Source organism: Astyanax mexicanus, chromosome 16 (assembly GCF_023375975.1).
Source record: "Astyanax mexicanus isolate ESR-SI-001 chromosome 16, AstMex3_surface, whole genome shotgun sequence".
Lineage (NCBI taxonomy): Eukaryota > Metazoa > Chordata > Actinopteri > Characiformes > Acestrorhamphidae > Astyanax > Astyanax mexicanus.
The window spans coordinates 41749649-41775815 of NC_064423.1; the positions used below are offsets into that span (position 1 = coordinate 41749649).

Consider the following 26167-nt stretch of genomic DNA (forward strand, 5'->3'; position numbering starts at 1 on the left):
TTCCAACTCTGTTGGAAGTTCTGAACTTCTGAAGTTTAGAAAAACTCAGAAAGAGAGAGAGAGAGACAGACAGCCGTCTTACCTTCAGAACCACAGACCGGACCTCCTCTAACAGCAGCAGCAGCCAGGTTTAACTCTCCACATCTCCACCAGCTTCTTCACCACCAGGATCCAAACACCACCACCGTCTCCCAGCTCTCACAACTCTCTCTCTCTGAGTGTGTGTGGTGTGTGTGTGGGAGAGAGAAAGCTGAGCTGCTCTCTCAGTCCCACAGCAGTGGGGGGAAAACGAGGAAAGCAGGAAACTGAAAGAGAAAAAAGCTGCAGTTCTGCTGCTGAAGAGATTCCGCACACCAAACCCTGCTTACTGAAATAAACCTGCAGCATGAAATCTAAACTACACTGAACTACACTGTAACTTACTCTTACAGCCTACAACTATCCTGATAGCCTTCATTTCCTTCATTACTCTGTAGGTAGGAGTATATTTTAGATACTAATGTTTAATAAAATACTTCTGTAGAAGCTGAAGAAGAATCAACTCAAGCTTTTTACTCTTCAAGTAAAAGTGTTCAAACAAAGTACTGTTTTCAGAGTTTAATAAAATATAAATACTAGATACTAGTATAAAAGTAGTGTTTAATAAAATACTTCTGTAGAAGTTAAAAAAGTATCAATTCAAGCTTTTTACACTTTATTTAAAAGGGTTTAAAAAGTACTGTTTTCAGTACTTCTAAATACTAGAGTTTAATAAAATACTTCTGTAGAAGTTAAAAAAAGGATCAATTCAAGCTTTTTACACTTTAAGTAAAAGTGTTTTTAAAAAGTACTGGTTTCAGTATTTTTAAATACTAGAGTTTAATAAAATATAGATACTAGTATAGATACTAGAGTTTAATAAAAAAATATCAATTCAAGCTTTTTGCACTTTATTTAAAAGGGTTTAAAAAGTACTGTTTTCAGTACTTCTAAATACTAGAGTTTATTAAAATACTTCTGTAGAAGTTGAAAAAGTATCAATTCAAGCTTTTTTACTCTTGAAGTAAAAGTGTTTTTAAAAAGTACTGGATTCAGTACTTTTAAATACTAGAGTTTAATAAAATATAGATACTAGTATAGATACCAGTGTTAAAAATACTTCTGCATAATAAACTGAAGCTTTTTACTCTTTAAGTAAAAGTGTTTTAAAAAAGTGCTGTTTTCAGTACTTTTAGACATTAGTGTTTAATAAAATATAAATACTAGATACTAGTATAGATACCAGTGTTACAAAATACTTCTGTAGAAGCTGAAGAAGAATCAACTCAAGCTTTTTACACTTTAAGTAAAAGTGTTTTTAAAAAGTACTGGATTCAAAACTACTTAAAGTATAAAATTAAAAGTAATGTAAGGAGAAAAAATAAAGCCCCCCCTCTCCAAAACACATTTTTCTAAAAGCCATAATGACTATAATGTTAAAATATTAAAATGTTAATGTTGATAATATAATTTGGGATTTTGCACTATACTCTTCACTAGTGTTTTAGCTGCATATATGCCCCATTGTAAACAAGTGTATTTTATTTAGTAAATAGGAGTAACGAGGCTATTTTTTAGAAAGTTCAGATAATTGTGTGAAAATGTAAAAATAAATTACTCCAGTAAAGTAGAGATAACCTACAGTTTTACTTAAGAAGTACAAAGAATTTGTACATCTATACTTTACGCTTTTGAGGACATCTGATTTGCATTTGGGCCAGAACTATGACTTATTTTTATACCTGGTCCAAAATTGGCCTAGGTCCACCCATCTTCCCAACAAAACACATTCAAACACAAAGAAGATCAAAAATATGCAGCCTTACTGTATATAAATTAATAAAGGCAAAAGACTGTCCATACTTACACATATAAACACACACTATATTTATACAGATGCATCTCAAAAACATTAGAATATCATTGAAAAGTTGTGAAACTCATATATTATATAGATGTATTAAACACAGAGTGATCTATTTTATAAGCTTTTATTTTTTTATTGTTGATGGTTATGGCTTTTGGAAGTGTGAGCAGTGTGTCAAGTCCTGCTGGAAAATGAAATCCACATCTCCATAAAAGCTGTCAGTAGCAGAGGGAAGCTGTAAGATATGAAGTGCTGTAAGAGTTTGTGGGAAAACAAAACTGCACTGACTTTAGACTTGATAATAAAACACAGTGGATCAACACCAGCAGATGACAGACATGACTCTCCAAACCATCACTGATCATCAGTAAATTTTACATTTCATTTAAAGGAAATCAAGGGATCAGAGTCTGGAGGAAGAGTGGAGAGACACACAGTCCAAACTGCTCGAGGTCTAGTGTGAAGTTTCCACCAATCAGTGATGGTTTGGAGAGTCATGTCTGTCATCTGCTGGTGTTGATCCACTGTGTTTTATTATCAAGTCTAAAGTCAGTGCAGTTTTGTTTTCCCACAAAATCTTACAGCACTTCATATCTTACAGCTTCCCTCTGCTGATAACAACTTTTATTGAGATGAGGATTTCATTTTCCAGCAGGACTTGTTACACTGCCCACACTGTGTACCAAAAATTTCAATTGGTCTTATACAGCTCTGGAAAATGATAAGTTTCTTTGATTTTACCAAATTGAAAACCTCTGGAATATAATCAAGAGGAAGATGGATGATCACAAACCATCAAACCACCAAACTGAACTGCTTGAATTTTTACACCAGGAGTAAAGCAGCATAAAGTTATCCAAAAGCAGTGTGTAAGACTGGTGGAGGAGAACATGATGACAAGATGCATGAAAAAAAACTGTGATTAAAAACCAACCAGGGTTATTCCACCAAATATTGATTATTTCTGAACTCTTAAAACTTTATAAATATGAACTTGTTTTCTTTGTATTATTTGAGGTCTGAAAGTTCTGCATCTTTTTTGTTATTTCAGTCATTTCTCATTTTCTGTAAATAAATGCTCTAAATGAGAATATTTTTATTTGTAATTTGTGAGAAATGTTGTCTGTAGTTTATAGAATAAAACAACAATGTTCATTTTACTCAAACATAAACCTATAAATAGCAAAATCAGAGAAACTGATTCAAAAATCTCTAAAATATAATCTGCCATATAAAAGAATGAATAAATTACTAAATAATAACAATTATATAAGAATAACTATTCAATTTGTTTATTAATAAATATCCAGAAAGTCTGTGGATTTAAAGGGTTAAATATGTACCATTTGAGGAATTCATGAATTCCTGCTTGAATTTTGTGTTTATTGTATCAGGATGAACTGATAAGTGCTGCTCAGGGCTTCGTTTTTGACCTTTAGAAAGTTATTTTTGACTAAAAGTATAAAAAAAAAGAAACAAACTTTATTTTAAACTGTGCTGAAAAAAATGCTGAGCATCTAAAAAACTTTAAATAAGGTTTTATTCAGAAATGTTGGCTATTTTTCCTTCTTTAATACAGTAAAAAGATCTATATTATTTATGAATTATTTATGAATCAATATCACTGCGCATATTTTATAACCAGTCATAAAAAATGTATAAAGGCTTTTTGGGAAATGGTTGTTTGAGCGGATGATAATGAATGAACATAAAATAAACATCATTTAAATTTGATTTTTATTGATAAAAAATGAAATTTTGAACAAAATAAGGTAAAAATCTTAATTTATTAAAAGTTCTAGCTTATTAATAATACTTTTTGTAGTTTGTGTTTTTAATTGAGCTACAAACAATAGCTGTGGGAAGGCCCATCATATTTCTAAATGTTTAGAAATGCAAATGGAAAAATTGTCCCTTTTTTAATATAATATAATTTAATATAATACAATATAATTAGCTACTTTTGCTCAGTCAGTATACGTCTATATAAGGATCATTTTAACCTTCTCTGTTCATCTGTACTTCTAGTCTGCATCAATCATAAAACAAACGAAGAAAAATAGAGTTTTTACCTCAAATATCCCAGCAACCTTCAGAAAAATAAAACCATACTCCAAACGTCACGTAGCTTCAGATTAGCTGTAGAACAGTGGAGCGTAAAGAGCTTTATGGAATGGAGAGTTTCCTTGGCTGAACAGCTAAAATCCATCCATTGTGCTGAGTGTAAAGTTTGGTAGAGGGGGGATCATTATGATTATGGTACTCGGTTGTTTTTTTCAGGAGTTAGGCTCCGCCCCTTAGTTCCAGTGAAAGGAACTCTTAGGCGTTTTCACACCAGCACTGTGTGGTTCGGTTAAAACAAACTCTGGTCCGTTTGTAACTTTAGTGCGGTTTAATTGATCAGGTGTGAAAACAGTCGTAATCACACTCGGGTTTCGATCCAAAGAACCGGATTAAAACCAGGTAGAGGAGGTGATCTCTATCTCAGTCCCAAAAAAACTCTGGAAACTTGTGGTGAGAAGGTGATCCGGTCTCGATCCGACCCAGATATTAAATATAGTCCATTTATTTGAGCTAAACTGCTGATAAGGTGCAGTTTAATCTGATATATGATAGTTTTTTTATGTTTTTCATGTTTTGCATGAAATAATATATATATTTTTGGGTTGTTCCGATACATACAAAGGAAATAAACAAGTATATAAGAAAACCTAACATTTTTTGTAATTTCAATCATTTTCTGGGAGAAAAACTTGCTACTCAGATGTAGCAACACTTCCTATCGGCAATGACTGCAGATAGGAACAAAACAAACACAAAACACACATAAATTACACAGAACTGTATTGAAAATTAGAAAGTACCACCAATACAACACAAAACACTCCTCCTTCCTCTACAAACTCAACAGCCAATCAGACACAGTTACATGATTTGAGTGAAACAACCCATTTTTTTTTTCTTCAACAAAAACGCAGATAATGCAATACTGTCCTTCCATATTAGTCTGCACACGTTTTACTCAAATTATACAAAACATGAAAAATCTAGATTACATTTTTAATATTGTTAATTAACGAACTGACACAAGAAAAACTAAAGCCTTAATCCGGATGGGATTAGTTTCTCAGGAGGTCATTTTTAAGGTAGTTTTCTTTTTTTATGGGGTTTTTTATCTTCTGTGATTTTATTCCTGTCCAGAACGATCATGTAGGTGTTTTTCTCAGATGTCCTCTGAGAAAATTACAGGATTACTGAATTATCTAGTGTTTTTCTCTGAACTCTGTGCTCCTCCAGTAATTTTAGTTTATTTTAGTTTAGAGTTTAGTCTCCTCGTATTTAATAAAATAGCTATTTGTCCACTGCTTGCGCACCGTAATTACGTAATTTGGGTGCACCACGGTTTCCACGGAGATCCACGTAAAAAAAAAAAAAAAAAGAAAACAGAGAGTGGAAATGGAGGAGCTACTGAACTCTGCGATGAGGTCATGTGACAGAGAAAGCCTTGAAAAAACTCACTGATCCTCCTGTTTTTTTAATTGCAGTCCAGATACAGGAGTTTTATCACTAAAGAGTAGAAGTGTGAAATATTTTTTTTCACAGACGTCCCCCTGAGAAACTATCAAAAAATAATCCCGTCCGGATAGAGCTGGATTAGACTGGATTCTGAAAGTGGACAAAAAGACATAACATCTGAAAAAAAAAGTAATATAAGTGTGATTTGTTAACAGCGATTTTTTAAAAGCGATCAACTTGATTCTTATGTTTTTTATATATATTTATGTACAAGCTAACAAATGTTTTGGTACCACTTTAAAATAAGGGTAACACTTTATTTCAAGGAACACAAATTAGGCGCTTATTAATGTCTTATTATTTGCTTAATAAATACTTAATTTGTGACATTTGTAAATGATTTATTCACTACTTTCATTTCATTTCACTTCATTAGGCTTTATTGTGTGTTATAAAGTGCTATTGGTGCTTAATTAGGGGTCTGTGATTGATTAAATATATATTTATTCAGTGTTTTTTAGTGTGTAATTAGTGATGAACAGAAGCTCATTTTAGAATATGGTGCACATCTTGGTGTATTAGTGACTTATTAACCCCTTATTAACTCTTAATAAACTCCTTTATTCTATATATATAACTTGTAGAACATATAACATGTAGAATTAGCTAATAGTTAATGCTTAATAATCTAATCTGATTAACAGGGTTCCAACATAAGATAACTGTTTATTATGCTCTATAAGAACTAATACAGTTATTATTAATCATTTCCACATAAGACCCCTAATTAAGCACCAATAACACTTAATATCACAGAATAAAGCCTAATAATAAGTAGTGAATAAATAATTTACAAATGTCTAATTAAGGCTTTATTAAGCAAATAATAAGACATTAATAAGCACCTAATTTGTGTGGTACATAAAATAGTGTTACCAAAAATAAGAATACCCTTGTAAAGGGTTTATAAATGGTTTACAATTAGTTTATAAATGTTTACTAAATTAGGTTGTAAATGCCTTAAAAATCATTAATAATCAGTTATAACACATACATAGAAAGGGCAACAATATAGATGGCTATGTAATATAGTTCACTATTTGGCAAACAACAGGTCATTGTTGCCCTTTCTACGTATGTGTTATAACTGATTATTAATGATGAATGTTTAAGGCATTTACAACATAATTAGTAGCCATTTATAAAATCATTGTAAACCGTTTATAAACCCTTTATAAAGATAGTCTTATTTTAAATTGGTATCATAAAGTGTTACCAAAATAAGACTAATTTTACAAATGGTTTATAAATGGTTTATAAACTAGATTATAAAGTGTCATTATTGATTAGGTTGTAAATGCCTTAAAACCATTGATTAACAGTTACAACACATCAATTAAAAAGGCAACAGTGATCCGTTGTTTGCTTAGAGTCATTAAATTCAATCATTAGTTCATTTAATTTATACTAAATCGTTAAACATATTTACAAATATATTAATACGGCAGGTTTTATGCTGATTGATGGAAAACACAAAGTAAGATCAGTATCTAGAGATATCTGGGGTTTGACAGTAGAAATTAGTGTAGAATCACTATTAACTGCTTATTAATGAGTTTTAAAGTATTTGCAGCCTAATTAATAACCATTAATAATCTCATTTATAAACCATTCATAACCCCTTTATAAAGGTAGTCTTATTTTAAAGTGGTACCAATGTTTAAAAAAAAAAAAAAATCAATGGAGATCAGGGAGTGTGATGAACAATAGAAAACATTTCTGTATACAAAGAATCATCATCATAATCATCATCTTCAAAAATGACCCGCAGTGCTCACTGATATAATAAAGCATGTTTCAGTGTGAGAATTCAGATTAAAGCGATAAATCTCGACTGTGAAAGGAACTCGTATCATCAGCTCGTATAGAAATTGGCACTTCTACCTCGGCGTTTATCTGTGACTGATCTGCATCAGGAGTAAACTGTTCTGTTTACGGAGGAGGAACACCAACACTGCGTTTCCTTTAAACTCGGATATCAGACTATTAATCTAGAAGTGTTTAAATATCTCTGATCACTTTAGAAACATCAGGAGAACCCTAATAGAGAGAAGAATACAAGTGTAGGAATCTATTTTAGGTTTGCTTGGTCACCAGAGGGCGCTAATGAGTGAATGAGTTCATATTGAGCCACTGAGCTTTCTTTGATTTTAGTAAATGTAAAACCTCTGGAATATAATCAAGAGGAAGATGGATGATCACAAACCATCAAACCACCAAACTGAACTGCTTGAATTTTTACACCAGGAGTAAAGCAGCATAAAGTTATCCAAAAGCAGTGTGTAAGACTGGTGGAGGAGAACATGATGCCAAGATGCATGACAACATTTGGAATTTGGGAGAAATGTTGTCTGTAGTTTATAGAATAAAACAACAATGTTCATTTTACTCAAACATAAACCTATAAATAGCAAAATCAGAGAAACTGATTCAGAAACTGAAGTGATGTCTTATTATTTTTTTTACAGAGCTGTATGTTCGAGTAACCAAAGTAGTTTGAGTAATCGAACCAGTATCAGTTTTTTTTAAATGCATCTCAGACCACCTCCTAAAGGGGTTTAAATTGATGGGATTTGAATCTGCTTCGAGTGTGTCTCAGACCACCTCCTTCAGTGGTTTGCGTGATCAAATCAATATCTGTTTTGAAAGTGTCTCAAACCAACTCTTAAAGTGGTTCAAGTAATCATTTTGGTTTTATTTCTGCTTTAAATGCGTCTTAGACCACCTCCTGAAGTGGTTTAAGCGATCGTTTTTGATTTGTTTAAGTTTTGAATGTGTCGGATCTGTATCTGCTTTAAATCTGCCTAAGACCACCTTCTACAGTGGTTCAAATGATCGTTTTGGATTTGTTTAAGTTTTAACTGTGTCTCAGACCATCTTTAGAGTAGTTTGAGTAATCGAATCTGTAACAGTTTATTAAATGCGTCTCAGACAACCACCTGAAGTGGTTTAAGTAATCATTTTGGATTTTTATTTGTTTGAAATTGGTCTCAAACTAACGTCAGAACTGGTTTGAGTAATCGTTTTGTATTTGTATCCTTTTTAAATGTGTTTTAGATCACCTTCTAAAGTGGTTTGAGTGATCAAATCAATGTCTATTTTGAACGTGTCTCAAACCACCTCTTGAAGTGGTCCATATCTGTATAGGTTCTAAATGTGTCTCAAACCCATTTTAAAAGTGGTTTATGTGATCGATTTGGATTTGTATCTGTTTTAAATGCATCTCAGACCATCTCCTGAAGTCCTGAAGGGGTTTAAGTGATGGGATTTGTATCTCAAACATCATTTTTAGCTCAGAAATCCGAGATAAACGGAACGCAGCATTAAATTTCATGCATATTAAATCCTCCGTCAAGTAAAACTAATCTTAAATTAAATGATATAAATATGAAGTGGCAGAATTGGACGCAATCATTCAGAAATCATGAGAGATGAACATGACGATCACGCAGTGAATCATCAGTGGTGCAGCGACGCCCACTGCAGCTCATCAGACGCCTACAGAGAAACACGGGACAGACCGACGAACGCAGGGGTTAAACACGGGCACTGCACTGGAACGGGGTTATGGGGGTAGTGGGTGGGGTTATGGGGTAGTGGGCGGGGCTTATTATTGGGATTGGACAGGTGTAGACCCAGTTTTCGGCAGCACAGCGACAGACTGAGCCCCGTATGGTAAAGTCCAGGAGTTTTCCGTAGTTTTCCGTTTTTAGCTTAGCACCACGTGCCGGTCGAACACAGACTTGCGCTGTTCCTGGACCTGCCTCCTCCAGCGCTGCTGAGCATGCTCCACTTTATTCAGAACGTTGGGACGAGAGCGCGAGCGCGACAGCACGTCATGGGCATTCGCAAACGGCTGCTGGTCCTGCTAACACAAAAAAACAAAATAACAGTGTTTTAAAAACAGACAGGGTTCAAACACCTTTAACAAGGTAAAATTCAAGCACTTTTTTATTGGTGTCTGGATTTATTGGTGTCAGTTTCACACATTTTAACCCTTAATAACCTATAGATGGATTTTCCCTCCAAAATCTCACCTTGTGTTCTCAGCTTAATTACTCAGGAATCCCTTCACACATAAACATAATCCATATATGGTTAGAAAGGGCGGAGCTTACTCTTTCTAAAAATAGTGATTAATAACATCCCAGTGCGGTAAAGCTAAATCTACAAGAAACCCATTGAGAGAAAAACACCTAAAAAAGTGAAAAATCTCCTTCCCCAACCAATATTATTTACCTTTAGTGCTTCAAACATATTTATATGATGTTTCATCAGTAACCAAATAATATCAGTAAATAAAGACTCAAAAGTGTCCACAGAAAAAAACAGTGTGAAACTACCTGCTTTACTCAAACTAAAGCTAGGTATGGTGTGCGCACTACTTATAGTATATATAGTTTTTAATAATTTTACTCGCACATTTTTACTAAGTAGTTATTTTGCACTAAACTTAATTTTTATTTATTTAGACTAAAAAAAAAAAAGTTTACATTTTTGTATATATAGTTAGTTTTCTTTGTGTGTCCTGACTGATTAAAATACTGAAAGGTATACGCTGCTCTGAGTGTCAGGTTTTTAGTATCTACATGTATCCTAGAGGTGTGATTAAGAGCCCGATGCTGTTTCTCCAGGTATTTTAATCAAAGTAATAATTAATAAGCCATGTAATGAACTCAAATCATCAATATTCTTATGCTTTCAACTCAAAAACACTCTAATCTAAACATTTTTGAAAATATATCTTAGGTGTGAATATATTTAAAGTCTATACATTCAAAAATAAGTAATAAAAAAAGAAACGTTTGGTAAAATTTTGAGTAAAACCTGATCAGTTCCAGGAAAATATAACAATTCTGCTTCCTTTTACGTGATTTTAAATGATGATATTTTTGAGCAGCCGTATGTCTTCTGGAGTAAAAGAGATCAGGGCATGTGTCTGTCTGATATAATTACTGTGTTATAAGACCTGAAAGAGGAACTGAAAACAAAAACGCAGAAAAAACACATTAAAACAGACTAGAGTTCAAAGGGTTAAATACCAATGTTCTTCACCCTATTCATTTGATTGAGCTGATTGAGTTACTGTAGAATTTCGAGTTTAGGGGTGACTTGAGAGCATTTATACATACATATATTTAAAATTATAGATGTGCTTTTTGTCACACTGCAAGAGAAGGTACTATATTTACTTGAACACAACCAGAATTGTGTTTGTTAACTGCAGAAGGAGAAGAAATTAAAGTCTTTTTTAATTTACGCTCTGTAATTTTTTTTTAAAGCAAACTTATTTAGTTAATTTTAAGCATTTTCAAGCAATTTCTCCAAAATTCCAGCCTGGAAAACAGAACGTTAAAATTTAAGCTTTTTCCAGAATATCAAGCACCCGTACAAACCTTGAACATCATGCACTTTTTAATCTTGATTACAATCTGATTATTCAGGTAGGCGTGTGTAAACAGCATATTCTGATTCCATAGATTGGAGTAAAAAGGCGTCAAATATTACTAAGAAATCAGATTAAGAAATGGAAGCTGAATGTTCGTTCAGTGATCAGATTTCTCAGTGCATTTATCTCACAAAAGTGAGTACACATCTCATATTTCTGTAAATATTTTATTATCAATATGATCTTTTTTGATTGGGAAACATTGAAGATATTGAAGATATGAGACTTTGATACAAACATTTTTTGTTGGGGGACAGAAGGAGAAATATATATGCAGTCACGGGCCACAGATTCTGTATTAAAACAAATAATTAAATATATAACTTATAATAATAATCAATTTTCTTGATTACTTTCTTGATCTGTATCTATCGTAGACAGTGTTGTATAAACTAAGATTCTTGCTCTTTCATTTCATAATGTCCCTTAATATCACAGTCCAGCAGACTAAGGCGCTGCCACTATGATCAGGAGATCATCTGTTCGAATCCTGTTCATGCAGCTTGCCATCGGCTACCGGAGCCCTGAGAGAGCACAGTTGTTGGTCTTGCTCTCTCTGGGTGGGTACAGTACAGTAGATGGCGCCATTTCCCCTCATCACTCCTAGGGTGATGTGGATCAGTACAAGGCTGCGTCTGTGAACTGATGTATCAGAACCGAGATGCTGCGCTTTCCTCCGAGCGTTAGCACTGTGATGCTACTCGGTAATGCTATAGCATTAGCAGCAGTTCAAAAATAGGCGGAGTCTGACTTCACATGTATCGGAGGAGGCGAGTGCTAGTCTTAACCCTCCTGGTGTTGTCATTTTCCCAACGAGCCGGAAATTTTATGCATTCGCTTATTATTTTTTGTTTCTTTGGAGCTGCCATGTTCTCCCAAAAGGTACATTACTGTAGGCATTATGAAGGAAGAAAAGGAGATCAGGAGCATTTTAAATTGGGTTTCTATGATAGCGACACCTAGCGTTAAAACCTTGAATCTCACATTATAAAAATCTGCTTAATATCGGGCCAACTATCATTTTATTTCTAAAAAAACCCTCGCGGCCAATAATTGGACACCCCTATCTTAGAGCTAAAGCTAAAACCGTGTAAATGTTCTGTGCCCTCAAAATAAAACAAAAACACCTGGTGACAAAAAAAGCAAAGCAAATGTCCTTGCTTACAGTCAAGCATGTTGGTGGTAGCATAAGCTCAGTAAACAAAACTGTAATAATAATAAAAGACTTTCTTTTAAAGTCAAACTTTAAAGAGTGCTGGATGTTAATTTAGACAGATTTCTCTACTAAAAACTGTTTATTTGGGTGAGTAAAGCACTTTCATTTATTTACTGTAAGCTTAGATTCCCAAATTTTGCTGGAGCATTAGCCGCCTGACTGCACTACACTGAGGAACCCTGAGTGTTCCGCAGACTACAGTCCAAAATATTGCAAAATAATGCTAATGCTGCTCCAGCAGTGCTAGCCGAGGTTAGGAGCACATTAAGGCTACAGGCCGATAATACTCACTACTGAATGGAGAAATTGTGGTTAGCGGCTAATGCTAATACTGCTGGAGAGCTAAACTGAATCTCCTGTATAACTCTGTACTTCAGTGGAGTGTCTTTACTGCTCCTTAATACCTGACTGATAGAATTCATACATAAGGAGCACCAGATTATAAGAAGCACTAAAGATTTTTTGGGGAAATTAAAGAATTTTAAGTGCAGCTTATAGTGTGAAAAATACAGTATCGTGGTGCTCATAATAAAGTGCAGGGTCAGTGTATATAGTGTTTTGGGGCAGGTGTTTACTTACACTGCACACCAGATCAACACTTAACAAAACAGTATATTTGCTGTTTACAGGAAGACGGTTAAAGAAACATCTATATAAAGACGTACCCCAACATCATCATCGTTCTGGATGAGCTGAGAGTGTCCGAACAGGCGTCTCTTCAGTATGGGCTCCAGCAGAGTCAGATACACCATGTAGAGCAGGAGCAGCCCCAGAACAGACAGGTAGATTATAATCGTCCCCTGAAAACAAAAAGGTTTAAGAGTTTTACTGTAAAACTTACAATAAACAGGCAGATACACTGTTCTGTGCCAAACAATAAAAAAAAATATCACATCAAATCGCACTTTTTATTCTTCTCAAAACTAAGCTTTTAATTCCGGGTATTTAAATGTGAAAAAAATAATCAGTGGGAGACTGCGCGAGAGCACAAGAGACTGCGCGAGAGAGAGGGCGAGAGCATAAGAGACGGCGCGAGAGCACGAGAGACGGCGCGAGGGCACGAGAGACGGCGCGAGGGCACGAGAGACGGCGCGAGAGCACGAGAGACGGCACGAGAGCACGAGAGACGACGCGAGAGCACGAGAGACGGCGCGAGAGCACGAGAGACGGCGCGAGAGCACGAGAGACAGCGCGAGAGCACGAGAGACTGCGCGAGAGAGAGGGCGAGAGCACGAGAGACGGCGCGAGAGCACGAGAGACGGCGCGATAGCGCAAAAGATTGATTTAGCGTATAAGAGAGAGAACTTAAAGAAAATTAAAAAGTTTAATTTTCACATGGTAATTAATTTTTTTTACTTTAGGACAGAGTTATGCAGACAGAGATGATGCAGTGTGTGCAGGGCGTATGGTCTGAACACTGCAGGCTGACCTACAGCTTATTCAACCTCTGCAGCAATACTGGCAGCACTAATGCATGCATTCCACTAAACACATGTACTTCTGAACTTCTTGCTGTATAATCTTAGTTTTTAGAAGCAGAAACTCACTTTAATGGTTCCAGAACTTCTCTCCTCGTATTTGCATTCACAGCGCAAACAGTACGCCTCCACATCCTTCCCCTCCACCGGCATCGGCTCCACAACATGCAGGCAGTTACTGAGGACAAGAATATAAATGTTAAATATAAACCAATCAACAATTACGTTAACGATTTAAAAACTCGAATTTATGTAGGAATGAACGATGGAAAGGATGGAATCATAACAGTAACAACAGAGAATTTAATCCTAAGAAAATATAATATTAGGTATTACAGAAAAAAAAATAGTTGAGAAAAATGTATTTACTGCATTTGTTATTGTATTTAAGAATTAGAAGGGAATTTTTTGTTTACCTAACTAAGCTTAGCTTTACAGATCCGCCACCCAGTGGCAAGACCTGCTGAATTAGTAGGAAAAAATGGTGACACCCCTGTTCCTTACTAGTGTCGCACAATGCACTTTATAGTGCAAAAAAAAAAAAAACGGTACTCTCAACCGGAAACCTCCGTCCATCAATCCCTATCTGGGCTGTTTATAAACATTAATAATAATTCTGAGTTCAGCGGAAATGACAAAGGTTGTGCCGGGTATAGTGTACAATAAATCAATAAAGTAATTATCGTGTCAGGCTCACTGCACTGTGCAGCTCTCTGAACAGCCCAGAGCTAAATTTAATCCCCTGTGGAAAAGCAGATTCTCAGATTGTGTTTAATGGATTACCAATCCTTCAGTGAAACGTTCTGATTGTAGATCTGTCCTTCGATCTCTTTGTAAGGTGGGCAGATACACTTGCATCGTATGTCTTCAGAGTTCTGAAACAGAGTAAAAAAACAACATAGAAACATAAAAAAACAAGATTAACAAGGGAAATATCTAAACCCTGTGTATCAATCACAAGACGCCACAGGTAAGGGCAGGGCAAAAAACTGTTCACTGTTAAAAATCACCATTATTGCATATTATTAAGGTCATGTCAATTTATTGTACAATTAGTTGATAATGTAAATATCGTGGCAGAGCCTAGCCCCCTTGTTTTGTTTTTAACCTGAGTTCTGCACTACTGGCGGATAAAGAAACATAACCACACTTTATCAGCTAACCAACCCAACCAGCTACATATCCAAATAACTGCAGACATCCTTTTAATTAATACATTAAATCACAGTACTGCCAAAAGAATAGGACTCAGGTACCAGGTACCTTTGTGCACAATGCCTAATCTTAATCTAAATTCCCTTAAAAACCCTGATATACTTTTTGAGTTTCTGAACAACCTTGAAAAAAAAGATTAAGGAGATTATTAAGTAAAAAAAGTGTCAATATGGCAGTAAGTGTAACTAGCTGATGTTAGTGTTATTATCTACCTAAAACTAGAGCTACGGCCAAAATTAGGGCTAAAACTAGGGATACAGATAAAATTAGGGCTAAAGCTAGGGATACAGATAGGGCTAAACCTAGGGCTAACGCTAAAACTAGGGATACAGATAAAATAAGCGATAAATCTAAAGCTAGGCATATAGATAGGGCTAAAGCTAAAACTAAGGATAAAGCTAGGGCTAACGCCAAAACTAGGATTGAAGCTAAAACTAGGGATACAGCTGGGGTTAAAGCCAAAACTAGCGATACAGCTAGGGCTAAATCTAAAATTATGGATTCAGCTAGGGCTAAATCTAGGAATAAAGCTAAATCTGAGGAATACAGCTAGGACTAAAATTAGGGTAAAAAACTGGGGATACAGCTAAAATTAGGGATAACTCTAAAACTAGGCATACAGCTAGGGATAAAGCTAAAACTAGGGATACAGCTAATACTAGGGATAAAGCTAAAACTAGGAATAAAGCTAAAACTATGGATAGGGCTAAAGCTATGTCTTCAGCTAGGTCTAAAACTAGGACTGAATCCAAAACCAGCAATACAGCTAGGGTTAAAACTAGGGCTAAAGCTAAAACTAGGGCTAAACCTATGACTAACTATGTTAAAAGCCCTCAGTTCTAGCCTACACTGCTAACTGCAGCTAGCTAAAGCTGATAATAAAACATGTCATATATGTTTTTGTTTTTTTACTATAACAATTTTAGTGAAAAATAAAAGAATAAGGCGATTTTTATTTAAGATAATTGTCGAAATGACATTTAGTGTAACGTTAACTAGCTGACGTTAGCGTTATAAACCTCATTTTTCAAGTTTTTCTGGAAAACTTGAAAAATGAGTAAGGAGAATAATTTAGGAAGCTAAAGCTAACTATGTTTAAAGCCCACAGTTAACTAGGTTATATACTGCATTACTAACTAAAGAGTTAGCTAAAGCTAAAGCTAACCAGGTAAACTATAGAGTTATTATTTAGCTAAGGCTAATGCTAAAGCTAGCTGGTCACTCAGTTTACAGTCCGCTGTTATATAAGTTAGTTAAGTTACTACACTGATTAACTACAGAGCTAGCTAAAGCTAAAGCTAACCAGGTTTAAAGTCCACTGATAACTACAGAGTTAGTGTTATTATCTAGCTAAAGCTAGCTGGCTAACTGGGTTTACAGTCCGCTGTCATATAGCTATAACGTTAGTTACTACACTGATAACTACAGAGTTAGCATTAGCGCGCTAGCTAGTGAAGCTAAGTACAGTAGCTAGCCTAGTGATGTTTATATGTAAACGGTATCCTGGTGTAGACGCTGATACAGAATGGTATATTTAATAACTGATAGTGTATATTAATGTTTATTAATATTAATATTAATAATTAAATGTGATTATTTACCTTACTCTCGGCGAGCTGCGCTGAGAGCACCAGAACACAGCCCAGCGCCAGCAGCCGCACTCCGCCCGCAGCCTGCATCTCTCTACCGCACAGCTCTCCGCTCACACCCCGCTCACACACACCGATCAGAACCGGAGCCGATCAGAACCGGAGCCGCGGGTTCTGGACGGTTCTAAAGGCTAAAGATCAGATTAATAACCGAGTGTAATCAGTACTGCACTACCAACACATCAGCTGATCATCAGCACCCTGTGCAGCACCAATAACACTCCCCCCTCAAACAACAGGAACCAAAAAACAGGAACTATACAGCTCTGAAAAAAATAATAAAGCACTTAAAAATGATTTTACCAAATTAAAAACCTCTGGAATATAATCAAGAGGAAGATGGATGATCACAAACCACCAAACTGAACTGCTTAAAGTTATTCAAAAGCAGTGTGTAAGACTGGTGGCGGAGATCATGATGCCAAGATGCATGAATGAAAACTGTGATTAAAAACCACCAGGATTATTCCACCAAATATTGATTATTTCTGAACTCTTAAAACTTTATGAATATGAACTTGTTTTCTTTGCATTATTTGAGGTCTGAAAGTTCTGCATCTTTTTTGTTATTTCAGACATTTCTCATTTTCTGTAAATAAATGCTCTAAATGACAATAAATTTATTTGGAATTTGGGAGAAATGTTGTCTGTAGTTTATAGAATAAAACAACAATGTTCATTTTTATCAAACATAAACCTGTAAATAGCAAAAGCAGAGAAACTGATTCAGAAACTGAAGTGCTCTCTTTTTTATTTTTATACTAGTGCATCTTAAAAAAATAGAATATCACATACCTGTCAAGTTTTAGATTTAAAAATAAGGGATATTTTCCTCTGTCCACTTAAAGCCGTCCCACCATCCCCAACGAAGGTTCAGTATCCCTTACATTTTAAGACAGGTTTAAAAAAAATCTAAAATAACCACATGTGAAACACTTACACACTACAATTAGATTATCAGAATCTGAAATGTTGTGGACAATCCTACATATGTCATTCTTTTAATGCAGCCAAATTAAAAATCCTTATCTAGATATTTTAAAAAAAGTTAAGATTTCATGTCTTGGCTTTTTTGGCATAATGCACTCTTTTATATGATATATATATTTTTTTATTTAATGGATTTAAAATTGAACAAAGGGTGCACAAATTCTACAAAATGACTGTAGGTGACCTAAAAAATAGTATCATGAGCTTTTACTAAAAGGACAAGGACCAGATATATTCCATCAGTAAAAATTAGTCCTAATGGGCCTACACAATTAATAATCTTTAATTAATACTTCTTTCTTTTGATCACTCCACCCCTGATCAGTTCAGTTCATTTCGGTCCTCTACAAATTTCTAGTTAAACTGAGTCACAAACTTTATTTTTATAATTTTAAAAGGTTTAATCTGTGTGTTTTATTTCGGAGATGAGTATTTTTAAGCAGCTATCAGAAAAATCTCATCATAGTTTCCATTAGCCTACAGTTACATTTCTTTTAGAAAAATCGCTGTATATACAGATAGGTTTTATCATCAGCTGCTCCGACGAGCTGCCTGAACTCACCGCGACGGGGGGCTTCCCCACACTGACCCTCCTTTGCAAGCTGATTGGCTGTTTCTCCTGAAAGGCGGGACTTTCTCCTTGAACCGGCTCCACGATTGGTTAAGAGACACAGAGCGGTCAGTGCCCTGTCTCCTCAATAATATATATATATATATATATATATATATATATATATATATATATATATATATATATATATATTATTTTAATATAATACGGGAAATTTACGGGAAAATAATAATACGGGAGGACGGCGTGAAAGAGGAGTAAAATACGGTAGCTTCCCGGCCAAAACGGGAGACTTGACAGGTATGGAATATCATTGAAAAGTTATTTTAATAGTTCAAAATGTGGAGCTCACATTATATAGATGTATTACACACAGAGTGATCTATTTTAAGCCTTTATTTATTTTATTATTGATGATTATGAAGCTTACAGCCAATAAAACCCAAAAATCAGTGTCTCAGAAAATTAGAATATTATATAAGACCAATTGGTACTTTCTGCAGTATGGGCAGTGTGCCAAGTCCTGCTGGAAAATAAAATCCACATCTCCATAAAAGAAGAAATTACTTTAGACTAGATCTAGTGTGAAGTTTCCACCAATCAGTGATGGTTTGGAGATGAGGATTTCATTTTCCAGCAGGACTTGGCACACTGCCCACACTGCCAAAAGTACCAATTGGTCTTTTATAATATTCTAATTTTCTGAGACACTGACTTTTGGGTTTTATTGTCTGTAAGCTTCATAATAATCAATAATAAAATAAATAAACATTTAAAATAGATCACTTTGTGTGTAATACATCTACATAATATATGAGTTTAATAAAGCTTGATACAGTTTTACGTAAGGACGGGGCCACAATGACATTTTGGCCCAAGCTGAAACCTGATTGGCCCCCTGAAGTGTCCCTGTCCTGTCACTAATTTTTTTTATCTACGTACAGTAAAACGCATGTACAATGGATAAACAGATTTTTATAGAATTAATTTTGTACAAAAATTTACCCACATTTTCCGTTAAACTTCCGTTCACACCTTCAACAGAGGAGGAGCTGCGTCTGTGGTTGAGGAGCTACATTTTAAAGACCCACCCACCACACGAGAACGTAATGCAGTCTCGATCTGACCCAGCTATCAAATATACTCCTTTAATTTGAGCTAAACAGCTGTTCAGGTACAGTTTAACCTGATTTATTACACAGATTATTACTACAGTTACTTCATTCTACTCTCCCACCCATCGGTTTTTAAATAGATTTGAAACAATACCAGGTTTATTTGTTTTTTTATTTACATGTTAGATGTACAGACATAAAAATATAGACTTTAATTTAAACTCTGTAACATAAATGAGTAGCGTTAAGTAGCCCAAGCTCAGATTCCTGTAGTCAAAACATACCGTTAAATTCCCAGAAACTGATCAGTGATCAGTTGATCAATTTTGTTGACCTAATTTTTAGTAGCAGTAAAAGAGCTAATGCTAACTTTAAGCCCCTGCATCACACAGACAGCAGAGCTTTAGCTAGGAGGTTCTTCCATTAATTGTTCAATATGGAGTGTAAACCTGTTTGTCTCTGTTTTAGTCTTAAACCACGCCCACTACCTCTATCAGGTTGCCAGGTATGGAACACACTAGCGTAGGTAAACTTTGGTGTACTGTAGCCTCAGCATCTTCTTAAAAATCTTTCTTCTACATGAGCAGAGATAGTTTAAAACACCAGTAGATGGAGATCGCTTGGATCCCAGAAGGACTACAAGACGGATGCTGAGCTGCTCATTTTCTCCTCAATTGTCTTTTTTTAAGATAACGGTGCAGCTAGCTAACAGTTTAAAAAGCTAAAAGTTATATAAACTCCATATCTGCTGGTTTATAATGCTGCAAGAATAATGCATACATCGCAACCTTATACAAACATATACATTAGCTGATCGAATTATTATCAGAGTACAGTGTTGAAAGCCCTTTAAAGCGTTCTTGAACTTGCTTTTTCTTCCCTGTAGGTTCTGTTCAAGCAGAAAGCTTTGAAATTGGACTCCGTTATCTATTTTACATGCTTGCTGTAATAAAGTACATTTTGTTCCTTTAAAGGAGAACTCCTGTGTAAAATAGTGTAAATGGATTTTGTTGTAGTAAAACATGGTAAAAAGTTCTTATCTTTGATGAATAGCACACCTCCGTTCTCCCACAGCGTTCAGAGATCCAGAAATTTTAACAGCTTATCCAAAAACACCCTTCAGACTGGGAGATACGGGGCATAATTTACCCTGATAAATCACTTTTTACACCGTTATCCAGCTCAAAGTAGCTCCACACCTCCTTACTAGAATCTGGAGAGCCCTGATATTTAAAACGAGGCATTAATAACTTAAAAAGTGCAGAAGAAGAAGCTTATTAAAAACCACTGTTTACATCCCATAATGCTACTAGCTTCAGCTCTGAGCGCCGCAATCACTGTACTGATAATGACAGACATATATATACATAGATTCTATAGATGCAATGCAGAGTCTATGTATATATATGTCTATGTCATTATCAGTACAGTGATGGCGGCGGCAGCTAGTAGTGTTACGGGATGTAAACAGTGGATTTTAATAAGCTTCTTTTTGTGCACTTTCTAAGTTATTAATGCCTCGTTTTAAATATCAGGGCTCTCCAGATTCTAGTAAGGAGGTGTGGAGCTACTTTGAGCTGGATAACGGTGTAAAAAGTGATTTATCAGGGTAAATTATGCCCCGTATCTCCCAGTCTGAAGGGTGTTTGTTGGATAAACTGTTAAAATTTCTGGATCTCTGAACGCTGTGGGAGAGCGGAGGTGTGCTATTCATCAAAGATAAGAACTTTTTATCATGTTTTACTACAACAAAAGTACATTTTACACCAGAGTTCTCCTTTAAGACCAGACTAGAACAGCATTTCTATCAGAGATTCAACACAAGCATTGCAAACATTGCAACCGTTAAAGTTACTTAACAACCAGTGCTGCACTGAAATTGCTGAGCTGGAAAAGGAAGTGTGCATTCTTGTGAAGTGTTAACAGTGTGTTGCAGCATCGGCTTCCTTCTAAAAAGCTCCATGAACAGAGACGAGGTAAAATACCAATAGATGGAGACAGTTTGGAACCCAGAAGGACTACAAGACGGATGCTGATCTGCTTATTTTCTCCTCAGTGGGCTTTTTTTTAGGATAACAGGCTATTAAATATTTTTTTTTGCTTTAAGCCTAGACCAGCATTTCTATCCGAAACTTAGCACTAGCATTGCTAAATTTCCTTCGGGATCAATAAAGTATCTATCTATCTATCTATCAATCAATGCACCCATTAAAGTTACTGAACAACCAGCACTGCACTGAATCTGCTGAGCTGAAAAAGGAAGTGTGCATTCTTTATCGAGTTAATCACTGCAGACTAACGAAGCGTACAGAACCCCTGACCCCACCTTCAGAGTTTAACTGAATCTAATACCTTTACACACAATATATACAACACATTCATATCATCATAAACGCATAAACGGCCACTGCGGCCACAGAAGTGAAGTAGCTGGAGATTAAAAATAGATATGTACTATATATATATATAGATTTATTTCATATGCAATTGTATCATATCCATATATAACCTAAAGCTCTCAGAAAAAATAAGAGAGCACTTAAAAATTATGAGTTTGTCCGATTTCACCAAATTGAAAACCTCTGGAATATAATCAAGAGGAAGATGGATGATCACAAGCCATCAAACCACCAAACTGAACTGCTTGAATTTTTACACCAGGAGTAAAGCAGCATAAAGTTATCCAAAAGCAGTGTGTAAGACTGGTGGAGGAGAACATGATGCCAAGATGCATGAAAAAAAGTGTGATTAAAAACCACCAGGGTTATTCCACCAAATATTGATTATTTCTGAACTTTATGGATGCCATTTCTCATTTTCTGTAAATAAATAAATGCTCTAAATGAGAATATTTTTATGTGGAATTTGGGAGAAATGTTGTCTGTAGTTTATAGAATAAAACAACAATGTTCATTTTACTCAAACATAAACCTATAAATAGCAAAATATATATACACACGGTACTAAGAAGTGTGGAATATGGTGCTAGAATGGTTACACTTTGGGTTGGTTTACACCTGGCATTAATGTATATTACAGTATATGTTTTGTATCAGGATAGTATCTGAATCTTATATGATCTAAATCTGTTTACACCTGACCTAAAGTATTTCTACTTACAGGACCCCGCCCACTGTTGGTCCTCCCAGGTTGCCAGGTATGGAACACAATAGTGTAGGTAAACAACAATGTGTTGCAGCATCGACACTAAAAAGTTCGGTATCCTTCGAAAAAGCTCCATAAGCAGAGACGTAGCAAAACCGCAGTAGATAAGAGACCGCTTGGAACCCAGAAGGACTACAAGACAGAGACGTATGCTGAGTTTCGTCTGTTAAGCAATGTTAATACCAGGTATAAACAGGATTTTTTGAGTCAGTGTGAAAAGTATTTTGAGTTTAAAGTCCAATATTTAGGTATATACTGTATGTGTATATTTCGTTTTTTACCCCAGACAGGTACGGATCATCACCTGATACCTCTAGTCTTTACAGTTTTACACTTTTTCAGTTACAGTGGCAGCTACCTATTCATTCAGTTGGAAGTAAAGTTCATTCCCTCGTGGAAAAAAAAAAAAGTCCCAATGAAAAAACTTTGGAGGGCAGGAGCTTCTCACTTTCCAGTCTTTTATCCTGCCGAGGAAATTCAGATTCTTTCTTCTTTTTACAGGTTTGTAACTCAAGGGCTGTCCAAGATCCAAAACTCGTAACTTTACGAAGAGTTCTCTGCAGGTTTTAATCCTACGGACGCAAAAATCGCAGAACTTTGGAGCGCAGGAAGCGGATGAAGGATTTGGGGAAGAGTTCTCGGGACTCCTGAGCCGTGTAGTTGAAGAAGTTTTGAGGATGAGCCAGAACATCAAAGAGACACTTCATCAGCTTCTTGTCCTGAAGATAAAAAAAGAAAAGGTTTTAGAACTACTTAAATTAAAGTATAAAAGTAAAAGTAATGTAAGGAAAAAAATATTAAAGCCATTAAGAACAAAAGCTTAGGCCACGCCCACAGAGTCCTATAGTGCACTACCCCCTCTCATTAAAACACAATTTTCTTAAAGCCATAATGACTATAATGTTAAAATATTAAAATGTTAATGTTGAAAACCCTATATTTGGGATGCACTAGGCTTCTTAGTGTTTCAGCTGCATATATGCCCCATTGTAAATGAATGTATTGAAGTAGAATGCATATATATATATATAAGAATATATATATATAAGAATTATCAAGCCTTAGTTGGACTGGAGTTTGTCTGGAGTTCTCTTGAGTCTCTGCACGGATCATCTTCATAGGCAAAGCAAGTTTATTAATATAGCCCCTTTTCATACACAACGGTCATTCAAAGTGCTTTACAAATTCGAAAATAAAAAAAGAAGTCAAAATAAAAAAACGTGTAAAAGAATAACAGTAAAAATGCAATAAAAAACTTACATATGCTTATAACATAAGAATAAAGCATGATAGATTCAAACATGATTAAAACAAAGAGAAGTAAAATTTAAGACATGTAAAAGAACAACAAGGAATTGGAAATAAAAATGAAATAAGAGTAAAGCATGATTAAAACATGATACAAACATGAAGGTTTTCAGCCTAGATTTATACTAAGCTACATGCGCCTGCTATGTACGTGTGCAGGTGTGATGGGTCACAGTATAAACCAATAGGGAGTCAGAATGGTATATGTTTATACTTCTCTACATCCAATCACAATCAGATTCACTCTATCTGGATAAAGGAGAGATTTATCTGGATCGGGGTTTTATTGAATGATGAGAAGCCGGAATGAAAACCAGCTGAAATTAGTAAACAGGAGTAACGAGGCTGTTTTTATTAAAAGATAAGGAGGAGAAAGTTCAGATAATTGTGTAAAAATGTAAAAGTAGAGATAACTAACATAGAGAATTTATAGATAAATTATCCTATTTTAACTAGAAGTACAAAAAGATAATCTGTTTTTCAGGGTTTTTAACACTAAACAACTCCTGCTGTAGAGTTAATGTGATGCATTGCTGCTTTTGTCCACAAGGTGGCGGACTAATCTCATTTTCAAATCCATTATAAAGTTCAGAATAGTTCTCAATAGTCACAAAAATATCAACTACTTTTATAATGATTTTTGTTATAAATTGGTCTACATAAATAAAAAACTGTGTTGGCAAACAGTTAAACAGGGTTGGCTATGCTGTTTCAGTAATATACAGTTAGATTTGTGTTAAAACCAATCTTTTTAGGTTAAACTTAAACCTTTTCTTTATGTTCAGCTGTATGTTTCATTTCCCTGTTTTTAATTTTATTATATTTTATTTTAAAAACGATTACTTAATGATTTTTTTTTTTTTGCTTTTTTTGTATGTCTCTGTGTTTTGTATCACTGTTTATGTAAAGCACTTAGAATTTGCCACTGTGTATTAAAGGTGCTATACAAATACCAACAATGTAAACCTTCCCATTGGCTCTTGGCAACATCAATTTGCATACTGGGTGTTGGTGTGTCCTTCCACCTCTCATCCACTATCAGAATCTCAAAAAATGTAATTAGAATATCATTGAAAAGTTACTTTTTATTTCAGCAATTCAGTTGAAAATGTGAAACTCATATTATATAGATGTATTAAACACAGAGTGATCTATTTTATTAAGTGTTTATTTATTTTATTGTTGATGATTATGAAGCTCACAGCCAATGAAAACCCAAAAATCAGTGTCTCAGATAATTAGAATATTTTATAATAAGACCAATTGATACTTTTGCTACACAGTATGGGCAGTGTCCTGCTGGAAAATGAAATCTACAACTTCATAATTTTTTTTTCTCAGCAGAGGGAAGCTGTAAGATATGAAGTGCTGTAAGATTGTCTAGAAAAACAAAACTGCACTGACTTTAGACTTGATAATAAAACACAGTGGATCAACACCAGCAGATGACAGACATGACTCTCCAAACCATCACTGATCATCAGTACATTTTACATTTCATTTAAAGGAAATCAAGGGAGCAGAGTCTGGAGGAAGAGTGGAGAGACACACAGTCCAAACTGCTCGAGGTCTAGTGTGAAGTTTCCACCAATCAGTGATGGTTTATGGAGATGTGGATTTCATTTTCCAGCAGGACTTGGCACACTGCCCACACTGCCAAAAGTACCAATTAACTTAACTTGGTGGTTTCTGAGGCTGCTAACTCTGATGAACTTATCCTGTGCAAAAGAGGGAACACTTCCTTGCTCTTCCTTTCCTGGGGTGGTCCTGATGAGGGCCAGTTTCATCATTATAAAATTTTCAATGGTCTTTGTGACTACCACATAAAGCTGACTGAGAAAATACCAACAACAATACACCAAAAGGTGCTTACAAAAAATAAAAAAAGAAAGAAAAAATTTATTTACGGTATACCTTTAGTATTTCCTGATGATTTTCGGAGGCGTACAGTCGTCCATCCCTCACTATGTCCTCGATGAGCTCCTGGTAATCCTCTGAATAAAACAATACAAAATATAGGAACTCAATATTCAGTGCAGCACATCATCGGGGGTGGGACAAAATATCGATATCACGATATATTGAATGGTTTTCGTTTACTGTTCATTATCGATATGTTGCTTCAAATATGTGATGTTATTTTTTACACAAACATAGGAATTATAAGCCATTAAGTGGCCACGAAAAAATAATTCTGTTTTGTAAAATGAAGTGGGTGGAGCTACAGACTAGTAGCTATCCAGCCCACAGGGTTGTTGAACTCAAATGCAGAGCAGTTGAACAGGTAAACTCAAGATATAAGGAATAAAAAATGAATAATTAAACACACCACTCCTCACGCGGGATCCAACCCGCGTCTTCAGGGTCGTGCTCCAATACACTACCACTGCCCCGAATAGTGAATTGGGACACGGCCAGGGAAAAACGCCCTTATAAGGAGATAGGGAGCCCAAGAACGGGCGGAAACAAAAGTCTAAAGTCACGCCGAGCGACAGAGAAAGAGAGACAGGGGGAGAAATGTAAACAAAAGCTCTCCAGAGAAGAAATGTA

General features: G+C 35.3%; 3 protein-coding genes and 1 long non-coding RNA gene across 6 annotated transcripts in view; 1 reads left to right on the top strand and 3 right to left on the bottom strand.

The window, feature by feature from the left end:
- Positions 1 to 223, bottom strand: part of dennd2b (DENN domain containing 2B) — a 137681-nt gene extending 137458 nt beyond the window's left edge. Inside the window, exon 1 of the mRNA XM_022670121.2 lies at positions 83 to 223. The gene's annotated coding sequence lies outside the window, so the exon portion shown is untranslated. The remainder of the gene's footprint in view (positions 1 to 82) is intronic.
- Positions 1 to 26167, top strand: part of LOC125782180 (uncharacterized) — a 132521-nt gene that overhangs the window by 37809 nt on the left and 68545 nt on the right. The gene's annotated exons all lie outside the window — the stretch shown is intronic.
- On the bottom strand, positions 4713 to 16689 carry tmem9b (TMEM9 domain family, member B). Its single transcript, XM_022670122.2, has 5 exons — positions 16421 to 16689; positions 14388 to 14479; positions 13674 to 13782; positions 12792 to 12926; positions 4713 to 9326 (listed from the first exon to the last, which is right to left on the bottom strand). Exons 1-5 carry the CDS (start codon positions 16496 to 16498, stop codon positions 9171 to 9173), a joined length of 570 nt encoding a protein of 189 aa, XP_022525843.1. The 5' UTR covers positions 16499 to 16689; the 3' UTR covers positions 4713 to 9170.
- The window catches only part of scube2 (signal peptide, CUB domain, EGF-like 2), a 74954-nt gene continuing 70795 nt past the window's right edge, over positions 22009 to 26167 (bottom strand). For all 3 annotated transcript variants that reach the window (XM_049465386.1, XM_049465387.1, XM_049465385.1), the window contains 2 exons: positions 25532 to 25611; positions 22009 to 23028 (listed from right to left, as the gene is read on the bottom strand). In XM_049465386.1, the coding sequence (XP_049321343.1) occupies positions 22882 to 23028; positions 25532 to 25611 (227 nt within the window). In that variant the 3' untranslated portion in view covers positions 22009 to 22881. The remainder of the gene's footprint in view (positions 23029 to 25531; positions 25612 to 26167) is intronic.